The following is a 17578-nucleotide window of genomic DNA, read 5'->3' on the forward strand; positions in this document are numbered from 1 at the left end:
AAATTAATGACAGACCTTGTACCAGACCCATGTCTATTTTAGTTCAAAGACATGTTAAAGAGTGAAAGAAAATTAGCCTCTGTGCTTCCTAGGGAGTGGATAAGTATCTTCTACTTCTAACTGATTTCTTACTTTCTACGATAAAAATAAATAGGTTTCTGATTTGTTTTCTTTCATGTCATTATGAAACTGATATGTCTTTTCCATTGGCTTATTCTATTATCAAATGTAGAACAAGCAAATTTTCCAATTTAAAATTGTTTAATATACTACTATGACTAATAAAGTTGTTTGTTAGCATTACTTTAATAAAATTCAGTAACAGGACAGGCACAATGGCTCATACCTAGATTCCCAGCACTTTGGGAGGCCAGGGCAGGAGGATTGCTTTAGCCTCATAGTTTGAGATCAGCCTACACAACTTAGCCAGACTCTGTTTTTACAAAACAGAATTTTAAAAATTAGCCAGGAGTGGTGGCGCATCCCTGTAGTCCTACCTACTTAGGAGGCTGAGCCAGGAGGATTGCTGAAGCCTGGAGTTGGAAGTTACAGTGAGCTATAATCACACCACTGTACTCTAGCTAGGTGAGAGAGCAAGACCCTGTCTCCAAAAAGAAAAAAAAAAAAAAAACCTCAATAAAAATCAGGAGAAAAATTGGTCCTCTCTTAACTTTAAATGTCATAATTAAAAAATGAAAAAAAGTGGCTTGGTGCCTATGCCTCAAGCAGCTAAGGCGCCAGCCACATACACCTGAGCTGTCAGTTCGAATCCAGCTGGGGCCTGCCAAACAACAATGATGGCTGCAACCAAAAAACAGCCAGGTGTTATGGCAGGCGCCTATAGCCCCTGCTACTTAGGAGGCGGAGGCAGGAAAATCACTTGAGCCCAGGAGTTTCAGGTTACTGTGAGGTGTGATACCACGGCACTCTACCCAGGGCAACAGCTTGAGGCTCTGTCTCAAAAAAAAAAAAAAGCATATTTATTCTTTACTTACCACATAGAGAAAAGTGTATATATATAAGACAAAGCCATCTTTCTAATTCAAGTGGTTGTTAATGTTTTTTCTAGGTCAAGGAGGCTTCACATAAACTGTTTTTTAAAGGAGAGAACTATGAATTCCTCCCTCCCCCAGAAAAATACAAGCCACATAAAATTGTGCAATAATTCATTGAAGAAGGTTTACAGTTCCTCTGTTCACCATTAAATATCCCATCTCATCTATGATATGACAATGACCAACTGCAATGAGTCCGTATGTACCAATAAAATCACAGTACTATGAATGTCAAGTGCCCAGAGGAAAGACATTCCAGAACTGATTACAGCACACAATCCCATGTCAAGGATTTGACTAAAGGAGTGATATGCCTGTGTATGTGTCAACATGAGTACAGAAAAATATCTGAAGGACATGTACCAAACTGGGAAATAATAACCACTCTGGTGAATGAGGAAGAGACGGTGGATTTTAACTTCTTAATTCAAGCCTCCACTTTGTTTTAGAGGTTTTCATACTCAACAATGTATTATTTTTCTAATTGTTTTAAATGTAAGAATTAGAAACAAGATTAAGCAAAAGAAAACAAGAATAAGAAAAGAATAACAGGAAGAAACAAGAATAAGAAAAAAAATCAAAGCCGGGCGTTGTGGCGGGCCTGTAGTCCCAGCTACTTGGGAGGCTGAGGCAAGAGAATCGCTTAAGCCCAGGAGTTGGAGGTTGCTGTGAGCTGTGTGATGCCATGGTACTCTACCGAGGGCCATAAAGTGAGACTCTGTCTCTACAAAAAAAAAAAAAAAAATCAAAAGCACTTGCTTCATTCCACCTTAGAAATTCAAGACACACTCTTCTGCCTGGTAACTGGAGTGGTGGACTCCTAGTTTTACCACTGGATCCTACAGAACTGAAATGTAAACTGCTGTAGTACGTTTGTCTTAACAATGTTCCACTCTAGGTGAAGAAATAGGGCATGCTGTACAGTACTTTAGAAAAAATTCTACCTGATTTACCCACTAGTGAACTTTTACAGAAGATTTTTATGTAAAATAATCACAGAAAGTACAACTTCAGATAAAAATCTAAGAGTTTCATCTTTATTTTAACTGAGTATTGATAGATACAGTTACTTAAATTAAAGGTTGACAAACTTAGCCAAGTGTGGTGGCACACTCCTGCAGTCCCAGGTAACCTGGGCCCAGGAGTTTGGAGGTTGCAATGAGTTATGATGACGCCACAGCATTCCAGCCCAGGGGACAGAACGAGGCATCCCCTCCCCCAAAAACAGATGAACAGTATCTACTTACTCTGAATCTGCTGTGACACTACTCAATGCGCAGTCTAACAGGCCAACTCTACTACGAGTTCTCGGATCCCAGCACTCTACTCGACCCTACACAAATGAAAAATAATTTTAAATAAAAGCTGCTACTAGAAATTTTTATTTTTTATTTATTTATTTTTTGGAGACAGAATCTCACTTTGTTGCCCTTGGTAGAATGCCATGGCCTCACAGCTCACAGCAACCTCAAATTCTTGGGCTCGGGCAGTGCCTGTGGCTCAGTCGGTAAGATGCCGGTCCCATATACCGAGGGTGGCGGGTTCAAACCCAACCCCGGCTGAACTGCAACCAAAAAATAGCTGGGCGTTGTGGCGGGCACCTGTAGTCCCAGCTACTCGGGAGGCTGAGGCAAGAGAATTGCTTAAGCCCAGGAGTTGGAGGTTGCTGTGAGCTGTGTGAGGCCACGGTACTCTACCGAGGGCCATAAAGTGAGACTCTGTCTCGACAAAAAAAAAAAAAAAATTCTTGGGCTCAAGCAATTCTCTTGCCTCAGTCTCCCAAGTAGCTGGGGCACCAGGCTATTTTTAGAGGCAGGGTCTTGCTCTGGCTCAGGCTGGCCTCAAACCCATGAGCTCAGGCAATCCACCTGCCTCAGCCTCCCAGAGTACTAGGATTACTGGCATAATCTTCCCAACTCGCTCCCAAGGTCAGTGTGAATGGACACCAGCTCTGATGTACAGTGGGCAGTGCAGGAGTGGGATGGCCAGTGCTTTGTGTGGACAGGTAAATGTTCCAAAACAAAAAGCAAACCAGGGACTATCGCCTCATTATCATCCTGCTCTAAGGAATCAAGCAAGCACATCTTTAAATAGAAACTCCTTTATCAAATGTTAAACAAATAATCTTTAAAAAAAGTCAGTATATGCATACCTCTACTGTTCCTGTGGCAAACAAGCCATGGACTGAATTTACATCACAAACGTTATTCTCCCTGATACAGTAAAGCAATAAGAGAGAAAGTATTAGTTAGCATCTACTGTAGGAATGGGATATTAAATAAACTTTCTAAGTAAACTGTCAACCCAAATTCTATGGAAAAGAAGACACGCAGATACTCTCTCCCTATATTGCAAATGAAAAACACCAAGGGCTAATTTAAGTGCGTGACTCACAGTCACCGGAGTTTCTGCTCCCCAGGGTGACACTCCACCTGCTAGATGACAAACAAGGAAGGGCTTCCTTCTAAAATACTACTCCACCACCATGAGAAGAAAGGAACAGTGTATTTTTTCAATACATTGTCTTCCAAAGGGAGGAAACATTCTTAAAGGAACGGAGGCCATAGTTATGGCCATCTTGAAACGTGGTAGGTTTGAGCTGAATAGCTGACGTAAGTCTCAGCTTCTTTTTCTATAAAATGGATATTTCACCTACCTCATGGCGCTGTTGTGAGGATTAAATGAAAAAAGACTGCAAATGTTTAACAGTGCCTAGCACGGGCTGTCCACCCTTTTTTCTTTTCTGCTACACATTGGAAGACTGAGAATTGTGTTGGGCCATCCATTAAAACGCCAACACTACCAAAAGCCGATAAACAAAAGGATGTCCATGCATACTTTCATGATACCCAACACCACAGATAAGCAAAACAGTCCTCAAATGATCTGCATGAGGCCTGCAGGCCGCAGGTTGGACACCCCTAGAGAACACAGAAGATGCTCAGTAAATAACAACTGTTGTTATAAACAGAAAATTATGCTGCTAACTTTTTATTATTCAATAATATACGTGAAGATACTATAGGTTTTCTAGACTTCTGCTTAAATGCAATATAAATACATAACAAATTGAGCATCTGGCTCCATCTCCTGGTCAAAATAAATACAGCAGTACTCACGCAGCATCAGTTTGTAGAGGATTCAGGTATCGTCCTTGTTCCAAATTCAACCTATAAACTTCAGAACTGAAAAGTAATAAAGAAAGTTAAAATTTTGGTAAACTGTCCAGGCAAGGCTGCTCATGCCTCTGTAATCTGTAATCCTAGCACTCTGGGAGGCCGAGGTGGGAGGATGGCTTAAGGTCAGAAATTTCAGAGCAGCCTGAACAAATGCACAGTGAGACCTGTCTCTACTAAAAATAGAAAAAAGTAGGGTGGTGCCTGTGGCTCAGTGGGTAGGGCACTGGCCCCATATACCGAGGGTGTCAGGTTCAAACCCGGCCCCCGCCAAACTGCAACAAAAAATAGCCAGGCATTGTGGCGGGCACCTATGATCCCAGCTACTTGGAAGGCTGAGGCAAGAAAATCGCCTAAGCCAGGAGTTGGAGGTTGCTGTGAGCTGTGTGACGCCATGGCACTCTACCGAGGGCAATAAAGTGAGACTCTGTCTCTCCAAAAAAAAAAAAAAAAAAGAAAGAAAGAAAGAAAAAAGTAGCTGGGTTCTGTGGTGTGTGCCTGTAGTCCCACCAATTCAGGAAGCTGAGACAGGAGGATCGTTTGAGCCCAGGAGTTGGAGGTTGCAGTGAGCTAGGTTGATGCCCCCATAGCATGCTAGCCTGGGCAATAGAGTGAGACTCATTGTCTCAAAAAAGAAAAAGAAAGAAAAGAAATCTGGTATATTATGGCTCGCTGCCCATAGCACAGTGGTTACGATGCTGGCTATATGCACTGACGGCAGGTTCGAACCCAGCCTGGGCCAGCTATAACAACAATGGCAACTGCAAAAAAAAAAAAAAAAATAGCTAGGCGTTGTGGCGGGCGCCTGTAGTCCCAGCTACTTGGGAGGCTGAGGTAAAAGAATCACTTAAGCCCAAGAGTTTGAGGTTGTTGTAAGCTGTGACGCCACAGCACTCTACTGAGGGTGACATAGTGAGACCTTGACAAAAAAAAAAAAAAAAGAAAAAAATCTGGTATATTACAATTAAATTTTCTTTAAGTAAATATAAATTTTAGAAACAGATATAAATATCACTTATAAGATATTACTTCCCTTTATAAACCTAAAAAATATTTGTCCTATTAAATATTTGTGATTTCTAAGTAAACTGTCAACCCAAATTCTATGGAAAAAGAAGATACACCGGGCGGCGCCTGTGGCTTGGTGAATAGGGCGCTGGCCCCATATACCAAGGATGAAAGGTTCAAACCCGGCCCCAGCCAAACTGTAACAAAAAATAGTCAGGTGTTGTGGAGGGCGCCTGTGGTCCCAGCTACTCAGGAGGCCGAGGCAAGAGAAATGCCTAAGCCCAAGAGCTGGAGGTTGCTGTGAGCTGTGAAGCCACAGCACTCTACAAAGTGAGACTCTGTCTCTAAAAAAAGAAAAAAAAAGAAGACGCGATATAGAGAGAGATACTCTCTCACTATCTTGCAAATGAAAAACCCCAAGGGCTAATTTATTTTTTGTTTTTTTCCAGTTTTTGGCTGGGGCTGGGTTTGAACCCGCCACCTCTGGCATATGGGGCCAGCACCCCACTCCTTTGAGCCACACGCACCGCCCACCAAGTGCTAATTTAAGTGTGTGGCTCACAGTACTGATGTGCCAAGGAAATACTATGAAGTTACTAAGCATGATATTTTTCACAAATAGAATGGAGAGTGAGAGATCCAAAAGCATATCTATCTACACAAGCACATGCTTTTAAGATATAAGACTGGAAGGAAATACAACAAAATACTAATATGCATTCTCTTTGGGTGGCATAATTATGACATTTTTCCTTCTTTATGTTTTTCCATATTTTCCCAATTTCCTAAAATGGATATGTATTATTTTTACATTCATAAAAAGGTAACATAAAAAAGTTTTAGAATATCATGCAATTGGGCTAAGAAACTGACATCTCCAACAATATTATCCTCCCATGTTATCTATGTATCCAGATTTAGAGCACCATGCTAACAGAAGACAAAGATGTAATTCAATCACTTAGGAAGTATATTCTTCAAGTAATTTAAAGGCAGGGATTGTTTTACCCTCCCCCCAGTTTTTTAACTGGCGTCCATAACCACATATGACCTTAACCACGAAGTGATCCAGATAGAAATTAATCACCAATATTGAACTAATTTAAAGCAGAAGATACAAGTTACAGGATGTAAACAGAAATCTGGGAAATAACAGGAAAGTAAAACAATGTTATGTCTCATATATTATGGCAACTGGGCTGTACTACAGTGCAGGCTTATACATTTCCCATCAGTGTTTCCTGATTTAACCACTGTGACAAGTAACTATTATGTATTCTTTTTAACATTAGAAAAGATTTTATTGGGCGGCACCTGTGGCTCAGTGAGTAGGGCGCTGGCCCCATATACTGAGCGTGGTGGGTTCCAACCTGGCCCCGACCAAACTGCAATTAAAAAAAAAAAAAGAAAAGGAAAGATTTTATTAAGTAAGTGTTAAAACGGGATATTATAATAATAGCAATTATAAATAAAATATACCACCATGTATTAATATAAAATAAGAAATGTGGCTTATCCCTTGTTTTCTAAGTTTTTTTTTTAATAATAGCCACTTATCATTTCTTTATGAAAGCAAGCTATCTAAATAGACAAAATGCACAAGAAATTTAAGAATAGAAGTTGGTTGTTTTAGGAGGTGGAAAGGAGAAAGCAAAAAGTAATTAGTTCCAATACCTTGCACCAACGAAGTACAAGTCACAGGATGGATAGTGGTAAGAGAAATCTCTCCCGAACTTTGGTATTCTGGTTTTGTAGTAAAAACCTGATTGTGAATGAAATTCAATGTATCTATCATTATGTAAGAAGACAATCTGAAAATAAAACAAGAAATTAATTTCTTTAGGTTTCTAGGTTTATTCCATCACCAAAACTAGCAAAGCAAGAAAAACTCTGATCTCTGTCACCCTCACTTTCTCCCAACACACGTTTTCCACTGTAATTAAGATTTCCCTTAGTTCTCTAACACCTCCCTGTATCCTGACAGCTTTTCTCCAAACCTTATCTACTAACTTGAAGACTTAAAACAAACCTTTCATTTATCTGGCACCAACATTTCACAACATAGAGCTGCATAGTAACCTCAATGAGAAACTTCCTATTTCATTTAGGAACACATTTTAATAACCCCACATTAGGCTTGGCACCTGTAGCTCAGCGACTAAGGCGCCAGCCACATACATCAGAGCTGGCGGGTTTGAATCCAGTCTGGTCCTGCCAAACAACAATGACAACTACAACCAAAAAATAGCCAGGTGTCATGGCAAGTGCCTGTAGTCCCAGCTACTTGGGAGGCTGAGGCAAGAGAATCACTTAAGCCTAGGAGCTAGAGGTTGCTATGAGCTGTGATGCCACGGCACTCTACCCAAGGTGACAGCTTGAGGCTGTGTCTCAAAAGAAAAAAAATAAAATAATAGCCTCACATTATACAGGGTTTGCTAAAACTCCTTGTACAAATTTAACTTTATGCCAGGCACATGCTTGTAGTCCCAGCTACTCAGAAGCCTGATGTGAAAGGATTGTCACATCACTTGAGCCAAGGAGTTTGAGAACAACTTGGGCAACATACCCAGTCCCCACCTTTATTGAGTAAGTAAACACATAATTTTTTTTTTTTTTTTTGCAGTTTTTGGCAGGGGCTGGGTTTGAACCCGCCACCTCCGGCATATGGGGTTGGCAGCCTACTCCTTTGAGTCACAGGTGCCACCAGTAAACACATAAATTTAACGTTAATGCACTGCAAAAGTATCTTCAAAATCTACAGATTATACATAAAGGCAAATTTATCAATATTCAGAGAAAATACTTTCTAAAATTACAAGTCCCAAAACACATGATAAATGACTATTATAGGCAAAAGGATAAACCGTAACCCATGATTTCCAAAGCCATATTATCTAAGAAAATTCAATTTTCCTTTAAAGTATATGACATCACTAAAAATTTTCCAAATTAAATTGAATAAGGACTTCACAGACAATTTTGCCATTGAAAACAGTCATATGGGCTGCACCTGTGTTCAGTGACTAGGGCACTGGCCCCATACACTGAGGGTGGTGGGTTCGAATCCAGCCCTGGCCAAACTGCAACCAAAAAAACAGCTAGGCACTGTGGCAGGCGCCTGTAGTCCCAGCTACTTGGGAGGCTGAGGCAAGAGAATCGCCTAAGCCCAACAGCTGGAGGTTGCTGTGAGCTGTGATGCTACTGCACTCTACAGAGGGTAACAAAGTGAGACTCTGTCTCTTAAAAGAAAAAAGAAATAAAACAGTCATAAAAGTTGAAAAATGAACTAATGACACACAATAAAGAAACGTATATATTCAGTTGTACTTTGAACTGTTTCAAAATATGCCACAACCCTTAGCAGGATTAAAACAACAAAACAGGCCAAGTGCAGAGGGTCATGGTTGTAATTCTAACACTGAGAGGCTGAGGCGGGAGGATGGATTGAGGCCAAAAATTTGAGACCAGCCTGGGTAACATAGTGAAAATGAAAAAAGGAAGGGAGGAAGGGAAGGAGGGAGGGAGGGAGATGAGCTGGGTATTGTGGCTCATGCCTGTAGTCTCAGCTACTTGGGAAACTGAGACAGGAAGATCACTTAAGCCAAGAAGTTTGAGGAAGAATGCAGTGAGCTATTATGATGCCATTGCATTCCAACCTGGGCAACAAAGTGAGACTATCTGTCTCAAAAAAACAAACAAACAAAAAATTCAATGTACAACACTGCTAGTTTACTTTTCAGATATAAATAAGAAAATGAAAGCAACCTGGCAAATAAATGTAGGTTAAATACAATTCAGAATCACAAATGTAGAATATAAGATGGCCCAAAAAGGATAACTGCTGCCAATTCTTGAAAATATAAATAAGGTCTGACATATGATATAGAACTAATTTTCAGATTAGACTGGCCAAAAGCTATCTCTGTCACTGTTATTTTTTAAAGATACTACATAGCATATACATACCAAACAAAAACTATTTTAATAGAAAATGGTGGGTCATATTTTACTACATAGCCATTTTTAATTTAACACTGGGAAAAAGCATAAAAATGCTTACAAATACAAATTTCACTCACTCAATCTTAGGCGTACTCAGTACAAACCAATGCTATAGAACGTACCTTTGAGTAGTCATCAGACAGAATTTCAAAGGTGACAACTGAAAAACAAGAAATAGCAAAAATTGAATATTAATGTTCTTAATAAAAATGTAAGCAATGCAAAGATTCTAATTCAAACTATACACAATACCAATTTTTCTTTTCTGTCCTTATGTGAAACAAGGACAAAATTGTTGGAATCCAAATGTAGAGTTTTGTGAGTTTGTATTTCTAAATTTTATATTCTTGTAAATAATCTCATGTAATTTGGGCAGCGCCTGTGGCTCAATCGTTAGGGCGCCGGCCCCATATACCGAGGGTGGCGGCTTCAAACTCGGCCCCGGCTGAACTGCAACTAAAAAATAGCCGGGCGTTGTGGTGGGCGCCTGTAGTCCCAGCTACTCGGGAGGCTGAGGCAAGAGAATCGCTTAAGCCCAGAAGTTGGAGGTTGCTATGAGCTGTGATGCCACAACACTTTACCGAGGGCCATAAAGTGAGACTCTGTCTCTACAAAAAAAAAATAATAATAATCTAAAGTAATTAGTAATTTTTGCTAAAACGCAGAGATACAAGAGGCTTATAATCTACCTTATTGAAGATACAAAATGTGAACGCCTATTTAGGTATCAGTATTAACTAAACCTTACTGACCTAGACTGGCTACATTAATGCTCATGGTTGGGTCTCCATGTTTCCCAGAAGAAAAAAAATCACTTACCATTTCTGAGAAAAATACTTAATATTTCACAATTTTAATATTATAATTACCAATATAAAGGACATTTGAATGCTTATTAATTAAAATTTTCCCAGTTACTTTTTAAAAAAAGAATAAAATCGGGCAGCACCTGTGGCTCAGTTAGTAAGGCGCCGGCCCCATATACCGAGGGTGGTGGGTTCAAACCCGGCCCCGGCCAAACTGCAACCAAAAAATAGCCGGGCGTTGTGGCGGGCGCCTGTAGTCCCAGCTACTCGGGAGGCTGAGGCAAGAGAATCGCTTAAGCCCAGGAGTTGGAGGTTGCTGTGAGCTGTGTGAGGCCACGGCACTCTACTGAGGGCCATAAAGTGAGACTCTGTCTCTCTCTACAAAAAAAAAAAAAAAAAAGAATAAAATCATCATATTATTTCCAAAACACCAAATGAAAAATTAAAAGCTTCACAATTTCTCAATACACATCAACTAGATTTCTCAAAAAACTGAAGCAAATTCACAAAATATAATGAATTTCTAAGGTTTTTTTTTTTTCTTTTACTTAAACAATCTTATTATGGGAGATAAGCTACCCAAATATTAACTGGCTATAAAAAAAGGGAAGGAACATGGTAGAAGTCAGGTTTGTTGGTGGAGGAAAGATAATACTAAAGGCTCTGCCCAACAAATTCTCAGAATCCAGGGTTTTCATTTCTCCATGGTTCAATTTCTCATGGGTCACTTTCCATCCAAGGATTCTGTAGACCAAATAAGATAGGATTCTTTCAACTATCAACCAAGAGTCTTCTCTCAGCCAAGGCATCCAGTGGAAACAACTTATTTTTCAGATCCCTCTGGAGCAGTGATTCTCAACCTTCCTAATGCCGCGACCCTTTAATACAGTTCCTGTGGGTCTTGACCTATAGGTTAAGAACCACTGCTCTGGAGGATCAAAAAGTCTCTTCCACATCACATCACCATGCTCCCTGCTGTCAGTCCTCTTTCCATGGTACTCTTTCTCCAAGCATTTTCTTTCTTTTTTTTTTTTTTTTTGAGACAGAGCCTCAAGCTGTCGCCCTGGGTAGAGAGCCATGGCATCACAGCTCACAGCAACCTCCAACTCCTGGGCTCAAGCGGTTCTCCTGCCCCCGCCTCCCAAGTAGCTGGGATTACAGGCGCCTGCCACAACGCTCAGCTATTTTTTGGTTGCAGTCACCGTTGTTTGGCAGGTCTGGGCTGGATTTGAACCTGCCAGCTCAGGTGTATGTGGCTGGTGCCTTAGCCGCTTGAGCCACAGGCGCCGAGAAAATGACCAAAAAATTTCAGAATTCTTGGCCACACTGGGAGCGCTGAAGCGGTCCACTATGGAGACATCCCCACCAACAGCTGGAAGCCCACAAGGCCTGAACCTGGGAGCTGCACAGGCGGCGGACGCCCGGGCATCCTCCACAACCAGCCTGCCCCTGAATTTCTAAGTTTTGCCACTATTTTTCTGAGATGTTCAAAACAAAATAATTTTTAAGATTTTCAAACATTGGCTCGGCGCTCGTAGCACAGTGGCTACGGCGCCAACCACATAACACCACGCCCAGCAGGTTCAAACCCAGCCCGGGCCAGCTAAACAATGATGACAACTGCAACAAAACATAGCCTGGCATTGTAGTGGGTGCCTGTAGTCCCAGCTACTTGGGAGGCCAAGGCAAGAGAATCGCTTACGCCCAAGAGTTTGAGGTTGCTCTGAGTTGTGACGCCACGGCATTCTAACGAGGGCGACATAGTGAGAATCTGTCTAAAAAAAAAGATTAACAGTAACTTTTTTACCCATTTATAATTTACTTGCTAACCAAAAACAAAGAGTGAAAACAGCTATTATTAGTGGCACACAGAATTTCTACTGTTTTCAAAAAACAAAGGATGAAAAATAAGTTAGGAAAATATGCATATAATTTATAGAACACATATCCCATTAATTTCTTTCCCCTCAATCCCCTCAATACTTGGCCAACCGATAAAAGTACTTGAGCTTTCCCATTTTAACCTGCCCTCAGTGGCAGTCAGAATTCTAAGAATGATGCCAGTGACCCCTACCCTTGTATACCCAAGCTCTTGAGATATGGGTGGAACCTATGAATTGATGAGACATGACTCCCATGATTATATCACATGACATGGCAAAAGGGAGATTTATCATCATATGAGTCCTCTGAGAGCAGTTTTCTCCAGCTGACAGCAGAAAGGGAGTCAGAGTTCCAAGCACAAGACGGATGAGATCAGAAATGCATGTAGCCTCCAGAGCTAAGAGTGGCCCCCAGCTAAAGCTGGAAACAGGATGTCAGTCGTCTAACCACAACAGACTGAATTCTGCCAATAATCTGAGTGTGGAAGTAGACTCTTACTCAGTATCTCCAGTAGATTCTTGCTCAGTATCTCAATGGGGCCCATACCCTGACTTTACCTCTATGCATAGCTCCTGCATGGACTCAACATCTACAAAACTGTGAGCTACTACGTGGACATTTTAAGCCACCATGATTGTAGCACAATAACTTGTTTCACAACAATAGAAAATTAATTCCCGGGGCGGCGCCTGGGGCTCAGTGAGTAGGGCGCCGGGCCTATATGCCGAGGGTGGCGGGTTCAAACCCAGCCCCGGCCAAACTGCAACAAAAAATAGCCGGGCGTTGTGGTGGGCGCCTGTAGTCCCAGCTGCTCGGGAGGCTGAGGCAAGAGAATCGCGTAAGCCCAAGAGTTAGATGTTGCTGTGAGCCGTGTGACGCCACGGCACTCTACCCAAGGGCGGTATAGTGAGACTCTGTCTCTACAAAAAAAAAAGAAAACTAATTCCCATTTTAAAACCAGAAAAGAAGACAAATATAAAAGCCATTTCCATAATTTAGATTTAGCCTCTTACCTTCTGAATCTAAACACCTTTCGAACTTCAAGGATAATTGATAGGTATCATAACATCGGACACGAGGTTTATATGTTCCTATAAAAAAATTCATGTGATATAAAACATAAAAACATATTTTTCATAGTCAAGAACCTGCAAATATGTTGACAGTACTTTCTGTTGAAAGACAGCCAGAATTACAACCAAATCAAAGCAAAAGAATTTAAAGTGGCCTCTTCTAAATACCCCAGAAGGAAAATGAAAAAAGTTAAATAGGTCATAGAAAATACAATAAACTGCACAAATAATGTAATAAAAGTAGATTAAAACAATAAAACAGTTTCTGACAATCAGAATGGCAAAGATGAAAAAGATGGTTAATATCTGTGTTGTTGAGCGGCGCCTGTGGCTAGTGAATAGGGTGCTAGCCCCATATACCGAGGGTGGCAGGTTCGAACCTGGACCCGGCCAAACTGCAACAAAAAATAGCCGGGCGTTGGGGTGGGCGCCTGTGGTCCCAGCTACTCGGGAGGCTGAGGCAAGAGAATCGCCTAAGCCCAGGAGTTGGAGGTTGCCGTGAACTGTGACACCACAGCACTCTACTGAGGGCGATAAAGTGAGACTCTGTCTCTAAAAAAAACAAATAATATCTGTGTTGTTGGAAGTGTTAAAAGTATTCCCATACACTGTTGTTGACTAGCATAAAATTAACTTTTTTGGAGGACAATACAGCAATATCTATAAAATATGCTTAGGGGCAGCACCTGTGGCTCAGTGAGTAGGGCGCCGGCACCATTTATTGAAGGTAGTGGGTTCAAACCCGGCCCTGGCCAAACTGCAACAAAAAAATAGCCGGGCATTCTGGCGGGCATCTATATTCCCAGCTACTTGGGAGACTGAGGCAAGTGATTAGCCTAAGCCCAGGAGCTGGAGGTTGCTGTGAGCTGTGATGCCACAGCACTCTACTGAGGGCAATAAAGTGAGACTCTGTCTCTAAAAAAAAAAAAAACACAGCACAATAGGAACTGGTCTACACGTATAAAGGTGTTTTCAAAGTGCCTGGCAAAGTCATATAGACACATACTATTAAACCAACAAAAACGGTGGTGCCTGTGGCTCAAGGAGTAGGGTGCCAGCCCCACACACCAGAGGTGGCGCGTTCAAATCCGGCCCTGGCCAAAAACTGGGGGAAAAAAAACAAAACAGTAAAAAAATGTGCATGGAGGCCGGGTGCAGTGGCTCATGCCTATAATCCCAGCACTCTGGGAGGCCAAGGCAAGTAGATTGCTTTATCTCACAAGTTCAAAACTAGCCTGACCAAGAGCGAGACCCCATCTCTAAAAAATAGCTTGGCATTGTCGTGGATGCCTGTAGTCTCAGCTACTCGGAAGGCTGAGGCAAGAGAATTGTCTGAGCCCAAGAGTTTGAGGTTGCTGTGAGCGATGACGCCGTGGCACTCTATCAAGGGTGACAAAGTGACACTCTGTCTCAAAAAAACAAACATGCATGGACAACACACAGGACATATGCAACAAAATCACAAGGAAAAATGATTGAGTGATACTATTCAACATTTTAGTACATTAAAAGTCTCTGTATTTCATGATTTTTATAATGATTAATATTGTTAATGCAGGCTCGGCGCCTGTAGCTCAAGTGGCTAAGGTGCCAGCCACATACATTAGAGCTGGAGGGTTCAAATCCAGCCCAGGCCCGCCAAACAACAATGACAACTACAACCAAAAAACAGCCAGGTGTTGTGGCGGGCGCCTGTAGTCCCAGCTACTCAGGAGGCTGAGGCAAGAGAATCGCATAAGTCCAGGAGTTGGAGGTTTCTGTGAGCTGTGATGCCATGGTACTCTACCCAGGGCGACAGCTTGAGGCTCTGTCTCAAAAAAACAAAAATAAATAAATAAAAATAAAATATTGTTAATACAAAATCTTGGTAGTATAAAAAAATTAGTACATTAAAAAGAAAATCATATTAAAAGTTAGCTTTTCTGGCACTGTTGGTGAAAGTGTAAATGATATGAGCACTTTGGGAAAAGGTCTGGTAGTTTCCTATAAAACTAAACATTCACATACCCTATGACTCAGAAATTCGATTCCTAGGTATTTATTTACCAAAGACAAATGAAAGTACACATACACAAAACAGACTTGTACAAGATCGTTCATACTGCTTTATTAATAAAAGTCAATAAATGAAGATAGCCCAGGTGTCCACCACACGGAGAATGGATAAGCTGTGGAATATTCATAGAATGAAATACTACCTGTTAATAAGAACAGAACAAGCTACAGATGCCTATAACAACATGTATGAATCTCAAATACAAAAATCCCAACTAGTCTCACATAGAAAGAACACAAAGTATATGACTGCGTTCATATTACATCTAGTTCTAAAACAGGCTAAATTTGTTTGTGTGCTCTAAAACAGAGCAATGGTTGGTTGTGAAAGGGTGGCAGCAGGGACTGCCTTCCAGGGGCATGAGGGAATTTTCCACAGGAAAGGAATGCTCTGTCTTGATAGGGGTTTGAGTTACACAGAAGTGTGCATTTGTCAAAACTCAACAAATGATCAACTTAAGATCTACACATTTCGGCCGGGTTTGGTACTCATACCTGTAATCCTAGCACACTGGGAGGCCAAGGTGGGTGAATCGCTTGAGCTCAGGAGTTCAAGACCAGCCTGAGTAAGAGCAACACCTTATCTCTACTAAAAATAGAAAATCTAACTAGGAGTCATAGTGCACACGTGTAGCCCCAGCTACTGGGGAGGCTGAAGCAAGAGGATTGCTTGAGCCCAGGAGTTTGAGGTTACTGTAAGCTGTGACTCCATGGCACTCTAGCTTGGGACTACGAGGTGAGATTGTCACAAAAAAAAAAAAAAAAAAAAAAAGAACTACACATTTCCTTGTCTATAAACTTTACCTAAAAAAGAATCCACAAATAAATATAGATCAAGATTTAACTCTAGTTGATATATCTGCTGAGGTACATAGGGATCAATACAGTGATATCTGCAGCTTGCTCTGATATGCATCAGACTGTCGTATGGATAGAGAGACAGATGTGATACACCAAATACTGCCATTTACTGTACAATTTAGGTCAGTGGACAAATAGGTGTTTGCTGAGCAATTTTTTCAATTGCATAATAAAATGATAGAGTAAAAAAAAGTGGCATTTCTCACCACAGCAGCTCCTGCTATGAAATGTATGCAAATCATAACAAAGAGATACTTACTGGGCGGCGCCTGTGGCTCAGTCAGTAGGGCGCCGGCCCCATATACCGAGGGTCCCGGGTTCAAGCCCGGCCCCGGCCAAACTGCAACCAAAAAATAGCCGGGCGTTGTGGCGGGCGCCTGTAGTCCCAGCTACTCGGGAGGCTGAGGCAAGAGAATCGCTTGAGCCCAGGAGTTGGAGGTTGCTGTGAGCTGTGTGAGGCCATGGCACTCTACCGAGGGCCATAAAGTGAGACTCTGTCTCTACAAAAAAAAAAAAAAAAAAAAGAGATACTTACCCGTCGCTAAAATATACTGTCCATCTTTTGACACTTTAATAGTGGTGCAAACAGTAGGCATTTCAAAATCCTGAATAAGTTCAATTCTCCTACGGATATCTAGAAAGAAAGAAAAATAACTAGGTTAACTGACACGTGCTTATCGCCTGTCACAGACAAAGCATCCTGAGCAGTCGCAAAAACTACAGACAGTAAAACACGCCCCAAAAGCTTCCGGTACAGTCCGCCCTTAAAGAGCAAAGGTTTCTTTCTTAGCTCAGACATTATTTTCCTAAGCTAAGTATTTTATTTTTACTTTTCTAAAACTATCAATATAAAAACAAATCTCCATAACAGTATAACAAAACAAATATCCAGTTTTTTGTTTTTTTTTTGTAGAGACAGAGTCTCACTTTATTGCCCTCGGTAAAGTGCCGTGGCATCACAGCTCATAGCAACCTCCAACTCCTGGGCTTAAGCGATTCTCTTGCCTCAGCCTCCCGAGTAGCTGGGACTACAGGCGCCCGCCACAACACCCGGCTATTTTTTGGTTGCAGTTCAGCCGGGGCCGGGTTTGAACCCGCCACCCTCGGTTTATGGGGCTGGCGCCTTACTGATTGAGCCACAGGCGCCGCCCAAGATTTTTACTTGCTAGAGAATATGTTTTTTTTTTTTTGTTGTTTGTTTGTTTGCTTTTTTGGTTTTTGGCCAGGGCTGGGTTTGAACCCGCTACAAATATCCAGTTTTAAGAAGGCAAGGAGAAAGAAGGAACAGAATAAACAGTAAGCCATTACCATTACTCAATCGTGGCACAGACAATAATCTTATCATTTCTTTCTCCTAAATAATAATAGGTTTAAGTCTCCAAAATCTTAAGTTTCTATAAGAAACTAATACCAAGGGGGGTGCCTGTGGCTCAGTGAGTAGGGTGCCAGGCCCATATATCGAGGGTGCCAGGTTCAAATCCGGCCCCAGCCAAATTGCAACAAAAAAAATAGCCAGGCGTTGTGGCGGGCGCCTGTAGTCTCAGCTACTTGGGAAGCTGAGGCAAGAGAATCGCCTAAGCTCAAAAGCTGGAGGTTGCTTTGAGCTCTGACGCCACAATACTCAACTGAAGGCAACAAAGTGAGATTCTGTCTCTAAA

General features: G+C 41.5%; 1 protein-coding gene across 3 annotated transcripts in view; it reads right to left on the bottom strand.

Annotated features, from left to right (window-relative positions):
• Positions 1 to 17578, bottom strand: part of NOL10 (nucleolar protein 10) — a 112696-nt gene that overhangs the window by 87233 nt on the left and 7885 nt on the right. For 2 of the 3 annotated variants that reach the window (XM_053588928.1, XM_053588925.1), the window contains exons 3-9: positions 16456 to 16554; positions 12945 to 13022; positions 9364 to 9401; positions 6914 to 7050; positions 4175 to 4240; positions 3208 to 3268; positions 2303 to 2388 (exon numbers count right to left, since the gene is read on the bottom strand). In XM_053588928.1, coding sequence (XP_053444903.1) covers positions 2303 to 2388; positions 3208 to 3268; positions 4175 to 4240; positions 6914 to 7050; positions 9364 to 9401; positions 12945 to 13022; positions 16456 to 16554 — 565 coding nt within the window. The remainder of the gene's footprint in view (positions 1 to 2302; positions 2389 to 3207; positions 3269 to 4174; positions 4241 to 6913; positions 7051 to 9363; positions 9402 to 12944; positions 13023 to 16455; positions 16555 to 17578) is intronic. The other variant, XM_053588926.1, reaches the window with a different exon arrangement.

This window comes from Nycticebus coucang, chromosome 4 (genome assembly GCF_027406575.1).
Source record: "Nycticebus coucang isolate mNycCou1 chromosome 4, mNycCou1.pri, whole genome shotgun sequence".
Taxonomy (NCBI): domain Eukaryota; kingdom Metazoa; phylum Chordata; class Mammalia; order Primates; family Lorisidae; genus Nycticebus; species Nycticebus coucang.